Source organism: Chiloscyllium plagiosum, chromosome 6 (assembly GCF_004010195.1).
Source record: "Chiloscyllium plagiosum isolate BGI_BamShark_2017 chromosome 6, ASM401019v2, whole genome shotgun sequence".
Taxonomy (NCBI): domain Eukaryota; kingdom Metazoa; phylum Chordata; class Chondrichthyes; order Orectolobiformes; family Hemiscylliidae; genus Chiloscyllium; species Chiloscyllium plagiosum.
In genome coordinates, this window is record NC_057715.1 from 98,976,466 (window position 1) to 98,984,040 (window position 7,575).

At 40.9% G+C, this 7,575-nt stretch overlaps 1 protein-coding gene across 1 annotated transcript in view; it reads left to right on the top strand.

The window, feature by feature from the left end:
• The window catches only part of LOC122551074 (pyrimidine-specific ribonucleoside hydrolase RihA-like), a 26,084-nt gene that overhangs the window by 10,616 nt on the left and 7,893 nt on the right, over positions 1-7,575 (top strand). The window contains exons 4-5 of the mRNA XM_043692716.1: positions 595-706; positions 2,843-2,979. Of these exons, the coding sequence (XP_043548651.1) occupies positions 595-706; positions 2,843-2,979 (249 nt within the window). The remainder of the gene's footprint in view (positions 1-594; positions 707-2,842; positions 2,980-7,575) is intronic.

Below are 7,575 nucleotides of genomic sequence, written 5' to 3' on the forward strand. Positions count from 1 at the left end.
TCTCTGATGGTTTGATCCTGTGCAGTGTTGGTCTTTGAAGTTCTGCTGATGAAGAGTTCCGGAGTTGGATTCTTATACAGTTTTTCCATCTTCATGATTATGGTGTGACATTATTGATGACCTTCTGCATTCTTTCATCTAAAATATGCATTTCTCATCTGGAGACCTTGAGTCTGCAGCTTCCTTCCTTATCAGAAATAACTCCACTGTTCCTTGTTACATTTAGCTGTAACTATCTGCTTGAAAGCACAGCATGTCTTTCAAGTTCTTCAGCATTCAATCATCTGTCCTTGTGGCACAAGGTAGACAGTTACCATGTTGGTGTCCAAACAATTTTGTTTATGTAGCCTTGACTCCTCCCTTTCCCAGGTTTGGCTAATGGCTTTCAATTCCCTCAGTAACAGCCTGTCATTGCCTCTTAACAGCTTATTCCAGACAGAAATATTGCTGATCACCTTGTGTGTAACAATTTATCCTTACTGATTTTTTTCAATTCGTGAATAGTTATCAAACTTCTGAAGTTTATAATATCATACTACTGTGACGTCTCCATCCCTCAGTCACCTTGATAAGCATTTATTTGTTACCCGATAGGTCTCGCTTGTGGCTACTGGCCCCCTGACCAACATTGCTCTGGCATTTAAGATGGACCGCACCTTTCCATCGAAGTTAAAGCATCTGTACATCATGGGAGGAAACATGGAAAGTATGCTGAAGAGCTAACTGCATCATTCTGTTTATTGTGGATCACATCACACCTGACCCTGACTAAATTCTCACCTGATATTGAATGTATATGCTTACAATAATTCATGCTTGTGAATCATTTTGGGAAAGCAAATCTTAGCAGGACTTATATACTTAATGGTGAGGTCCTAGGGTTGTTGCTGAACAAAGAAACCTCGGAGTGCAGGTTCATAGCTCCTTGAAAGTGGAGTCGCAGGTAGGTAGGATAGTGAAGAAGGCGTTTGGTATGCTTTCCTTTATTGGTCAGAGTATTGAGTGCAGGAGTTGGGAGGTCATGTTGCGGCTGTACAGAACATTGGTTAGGCCACTCTTGGAATATTGCATGCAATTCTGGTCTCCTTCCTATCGGAAAGATGTTGTGAAACTTGAAAGGGTTCAGAAAAGCTTTACAAGGATAATGCCAGGGTTGGAGGATTTGAGCTATAGAGAGAGTCTGAACAGGCTGAGGCTGTTTTCCCTCGAGTGTTGGAGGCTGAGGGGTGACCTCATAGAGGTTTATAATATCATGAGGGGCATGGATTGGATAAATAGACAAATTCTATCCCCTGGGGTGGGGGAGTCCAGAACTAGAGGGGATAGGTTTAGGGTGAGAGGAGAAAGATACAACAAAGACCTATGGGGCAACTTTTTCAATTAGAGGATGGTACATGTATGGAAAGGGATGCCAGAGGAAATGGTGGAGGCTGGTACAATTGCAACATTTAAGAGGCATCTGGATGGGTATATGAATAGAAAAGGTTTGGAGGGATATGGATTGGATGCTGGTAGGTGGGACTAGATTGGGTTGGGATATCTGGTTGGCATGGACGGGTTGGACCGAAGGGTCTGTTTCCGTGCTGTTCATGTCTGTGACTCTATGTCCTATTTACAGTGCTTTGCTGATTGATGTAAGAAAATAACCAGAGCAAAACAGAGATCCAAGCTGATCATTTCCTGCAGCCCTTCATGTGTCCACTCATTCAATGAGTCATTGGGGAAACTCAGGAAATAACATTTTCTGGATCAGAGCATAGGACATTTATATTGTGTACACATTGATTCTGTATTCCTGTTGTATATAATTTTCCTAATGTCTTGACTATTGTGTAGTAATCCATTTTCATTTTTTCTCCCTCAACTTTGTCTCACCCACGCTCATTATCTTGTATCTCTACAATGTCTTTGAACCATGTTATCATACTGAACTGACAGCAGATTCCTATGTTAGTAACCTACATCTGGAAGAACAGTATTACTGCAGATAGTAGTTTTACAACTTTGTCCTGCCTTAAATACCTTCTAGATTTTGTGGCATTAAGCATTCTTATAAGCATTCTGAGCAGTTTTATGATTTGATTCCTTTTGCCCTGCATCACCTTCTAAGACAGCATGTTCCAAATATTGCGGTAGCACCTGTTTGTATCGTTTACATGAAAGTGGTCTGATAGCATACTCAGGCAGAAGAAACTTAACACAAATCAACTATTTTATAGTCAATTTTTTCAATCAATACAACTGCAGATATGAACACAAAATACTGAGTATATTACACTGCTAGGAGAAAGTGAGGACTCCAGATGCTGGAGATCAGAGCTGAAAATGTGTTGCTGGAAAAGCGCAGCAGGTCAGGCAGCATCCAAGGAGCAGGAGATTCCTGGGCAACCAAGGACATTCCTGAAGAAGGGCTCATGCGCGAAACATCGATTCTCCTGCTCCTTGGATGCTGCCTGACCTGCAGCACTTTTCCAGCAACACATTTTCAGCTATATTACACTGCTACCCTATCAATGTGCTGCCATACCTTACGGGCTTAGCCTGATCAAGTTTAAAATCTTCAAAGTGAAGTTGATTTCAGGAGTAGAATTTTGGAACCAATGCTGCACCAAACTGTCTCAATGGAAACATTTTCAGAATTTCTGAAATGTGACGATGGTGTCATTGTGTATTTGATTTCTTAAAGTATGTGCATTTTATATTTGGCTGTTCACAATTCCAACAATGTTGACATTTATCGATCAATGCCAAGCATTTATTTTCCCCGTGCTGCTAAATGTGCCTGGATTAGGAAACTCTTCACGTGATGAATTAATTTCATTTCATGTTTTATCTTTGACAGGCAGGGGGAATGTGGCGATCTGTTCTGAGTTTAACTTTGCAGCAGATCCTGAAGCAGCTTATATTGTCTTGAATCACTTTGCTTGTCCCATGTATATTGCAACTTGGGAATATTGCCTTCGCCATGTGCTACCTTGGGTAAGCTGTTGAGAAACATTACCTTTAATATAAAATCACGATCATTGAATGCATATTGTTGCGGAAACTCTTATTTATATAAATATATTTAATATAGTTTATTGTAAATTCGGATTTTTGTCTTTGTTTGTAATGTGTGAATTTTCGGTGTGTTTGAAGTTCATAATTAACTGTGGCCAAGATGATTCTTTTCAAAACATATTCAAGGCCTAGCTTTCAAACTCATGGGGTTTTCTGCATCTTGGTAGGATTTATGACCTCACAAGAATATCAAGCTCCATTTAGAAGGAGAGTTTGATTTTCAAGTTTAAGGAAAACAGCCATAGCTTAGAGAAAGTATTTTTTAAACTTCACTTGGAATTTTGAATATTCCTCTGAAGTTCTTAGATGAAGATTGCTGTATAACCTAAAATTGTTGTATAAAACAATGCTCTTGAAATGGAAGGGTGGTACTAGATATTTTTAGAGTAAAGAATTAATTATAGATCAAAATTGTTGGGATAAAGTCCTGAAGAAGTTACTTAAAGTAAAGTATATTTAATTTCACATGTACAGTAACTCCAGGAGGAAGCTACTTGCAGTTCCAGTCTTTAAATTAAACCAAGCAAGAAATCAGAGGCAGAGACACTGGTGTCAGTCCTTTTGAGATTTTGAATATTATACAGAAGCTATTCCTTTTTCCTTTCATTTTATAAAGGTTGAGTTTTGGGAGTAATGGAATTATACTTTGTGTGTTTAAAGATCTTTGAGTTTGTGTTATATATTAACAGCCTGATTTATTCTATTTTATTTTAGTTTTCTTTTGTTAGTAAAATTATTTTTTATTGTTAAAGGAAAATCTGTAGCTTTGTGTATTTGTATTCCAGTGGGAGACCACTTGTTAGAATCAAAACAAATTGAAATGTTATCTATCAAGCCAAGTTTTAATCTGGGATCTGGCTTAACTAGTCATAACAATGCAGACATCTTTTGATTTGGAAAGTGGCTAAATTGCTGACAAACATGAGATGCATCCCAGGTGAAAGTAATGTGCTGTGCTGTAGAGACCAGTTTTCCCTGCTGGTTTTCATTAACCTAAAGAGAGGAAAAGCAAAGTCATGCTGCCACAAGGTACTTACACCAAATAACAGAATGATGGGATCTTAGGAGTGAATTGCCAGGCTTCAGTATAGTGTACAATAATTCAAACAAATGGTAAAATTTGCATCTGGAGGGAAATGCAGGTGTTTCAATGCACCATATGTTTATTGTTAATCTCAGAGAAACTTAGAACAAGTCAGTGTCTGGGATCCTCAGAGGTAAGCCATCCAGGGATCAGAATAGAACATTATAGGGCATATTTCTCCAAAGAACCATCAGGGAGAGATTCGTTTTAAAACACTAGATATTCTCTGTTAGATTTTTGGCCCTTGACTTCTGAAGTGTTTGATTGGATTTATCAATCCTGTGACGTTTCGCATCTGTAGGTTTATTAAATATTATAACATGAAGGTTTCAATGTGGTGTTTTTAATGATCCTTGATTTATTCAATACAAAATGCCTTGAGTAAGGAAAGACGTTCCTGTGCCTAACCAGAAAATGTTTCTTAATCCCACTGTCCTTTCATTTGCATGATTGGTCTGACACTCAGAAGCTGAGCAGATAACTTGTTCACATGGAATCACTTGAGTGCCATTGTCCTGTCAGCTCGCCTGCTTTCACCAACCTATCCAACTCCCTATGATCTCCTATAATCCTCTTAAAAACCTTTTGACCCATCCCAATATCTCCTTCTTTAGCTCAGCATTCATTCTTTCCACATACATCTACAAACTATCCTGAGATATTGCTATCTATATTAAAAGCACTATATTAAGCAAATGTATTTTTGTTAAATTGAGTTTCGTTATGATATTTCATGGAAGGAGGCCATTTGGTTCTTTATATTCATGCCAGCTCTTTGACAGTACTACATTGATGGTAGAAGCTGCTACTCCTGCTTGTGGTTGCTCATTTCCAAAGCAATCGCTGACATTGAGAGTTCAGGACGGGAAAGCATTGAAAACACTGGCAACTCAGCCCCATTGGGACCCAAAATATCACCCCATCAGAGCTGCAGCTTCAGGCTGCAAATGGATCTGGACCATGAACATCTGATCAAGTTCAGTAGAGAGGGAAGAGTGGGAGAGTCGGGGAGTGAGCGGTCAGAGGGTGAGTTAGGGAGTGGCAAGGGCCACACGTCCGAGGATTAGTAGCTGACAAGTCACAAGCAGATGATTGTCACCTAGAGAATAGGTTTGAGATAGGACGCACTGCTGTAGAATGACTGGCAACAAGTGGGGTGTCAGGAAGCCGGAGAGGTTACATCACAATGGCACTGATTGTGTCGCACATCTTGATGTCAGACTGACATGAAACAAATTTAAAATGAATCTTGCCATATTAAACAAGGATAGAGGCTCCAATAACAAATCAACATTCAAGCAAACACTGTTAAATGGAGGCCATGTTAAATGGGGACTTACTATTATTCCATCACACCACCCTCAAGACACTCAAACTAAATCATCCGCCGACATTTCCGCCCCCTCCAAATGGACCCCACCACCAGGGATATATTTCCCTCCCCACCCCTTTCCGCCTTCCGCAAAGACCGTTCCCACCGTGACTACCTGGTCAGCTCCACGTCCCCCTACAACCCATCCTCCCGTCCTGCCACCTTCCCCTGCCACTGCAGGAATTGCAAAACCTGCGCCCACACCTTCTCCCTCACCTCCATCCAAGGCCCTAAAGGAGCTTTCCACATCCATCAAAGTTTTACCTGCACATCCACCAATATCATTTATTGTATCCGTTGCTCCCGATGCGGTCTCCTCTACATTGGGGAGACTGGACGCCTCCTAGCAGAGCGCTTTAGGGAACATCTCAGAGACACCCGCACCAATCAACCAAACCGCCCCGTGGCCCAACATTTCAACTCCCCCTCCCACTCCTGCGAGGAGGTTGAGCAATTCATCAACTTCACCAACACATTCCACCCTGACCTTAAATTTACCTGGACCATCTCTAAAGGAGCCTTCCACATCCATCAAAGTTTTACCTGCACATCCACTAATGATGAAGGGCTTTTGCCCGAAACGTCGATTTTACTGCTTCTCAGATGCTGCCTGAATTGCTGTGCTTTTCCAGCACCACTCTAATCCTGAATCTGGTTTCCAGCATCTACCGTCATTGTTTTTACCATCACAGAACTCAATCAACTTAGTGAAACGCAATTTGCCTTTAGCAAATCTATGCTGATATTCTAAGATTATCCGATCTTTTCCAAATGCCAAATAATTTTCTCCTGGTTTATTGATTTTAAAATGACCTAGACTTAGCTGTCGAAGCTAATTTCCACCCTCTCCTCTTTTGAAAGCAGGGGTCAAGATTTGCAGTCCTTCAGTCCACTATTATCTTGCCATCCCAATCCCATATCTGAGGCTGAATGAAAGATTGTGGTTAGTGGCTTGCATTTTTTACCCTTCCTCTGTTGGATGACTGAAGGCTGCCAACATTTATGTCCAGTGTCTTTATCTGTTTTTGTCCTGTACAATTTTATTCCTGTTGCCTCTTTCTTTACCCTCACATATGCAACATTCCTTCTGTCTGCTCATCAATCATCTCATTTTGACTGACACTTCCATTGGATAGACTTTTGCTATTTATGTACTTGTAAGAAAAGTTTTGGTTCCCTTTGATGTTAACCACTAATCCGTTTCCATACACTCTGCTGTTTTATACCTTAATTTAAACCTTCCCTCCACTTTTTCTCTGTACTTTACAATTGTCCTAGGCCTCCATTCTGTCTCTGTTTAACATCTCGGGAAAGGAGCTTTAGACGATCTTGCTTTGCCCATCTTGGGAATTTGTCTACTTGAATCATATTCTCATTGAAGGCCTTCATTGTTCAGTGAATGTTTTGCCAACTAAAGTCAGATTGCAACACACTTGCGCCAGATCTTATTCCAACTCAGTAAATTGAGGACCCAATGTGTTTAGATGGATTTTGAGTGAGAAAGCTGATACTGTCCTAGGAGTTCATGAAGTATGGGTAACCTATTTGCATGGGAGCTAATCTGCAGTAGGGAGTAGGCAGAAATGTGTAATTGTTGCGAACCAATGGTGTGCCACAGGGATAAGTGCTGAGCCTCAAGTTTTTACAATTTATAAAGCATGGATGAAGGCACCAAAGGAGTTGATATTAAATTCACTGATGACCAAAGGGAAAGTACATTGTGGAAAGAACATAAGGAAGGTACAAAGGAACATAACTAGGTTAAGTGAATGGGCAAAGCTGAAAATGTGTTGCTGGAAAAGCGCAGCAGGTCAGGCAGCATCCAGGGAACAGGAGAATCGACGTTTCGGGCATAAGCCCTTCTTCAGGAATGAGGAAAGTTTGTCCAGCTGGCTAAGCTAAAAGGTAGGGAGGAGGGACTTGGGGGAGGGGCGTCGGAAATGTGATAGGTGGAAAGAGGTCAAGGTGAGGGTGATAGGTCAGACTGGGGTGGGGGCGGAGAGGTCAGGAAGAAGATTGCAGGTTAGGAAGGCGGTGCTGAATTCGATGGATTTGACTG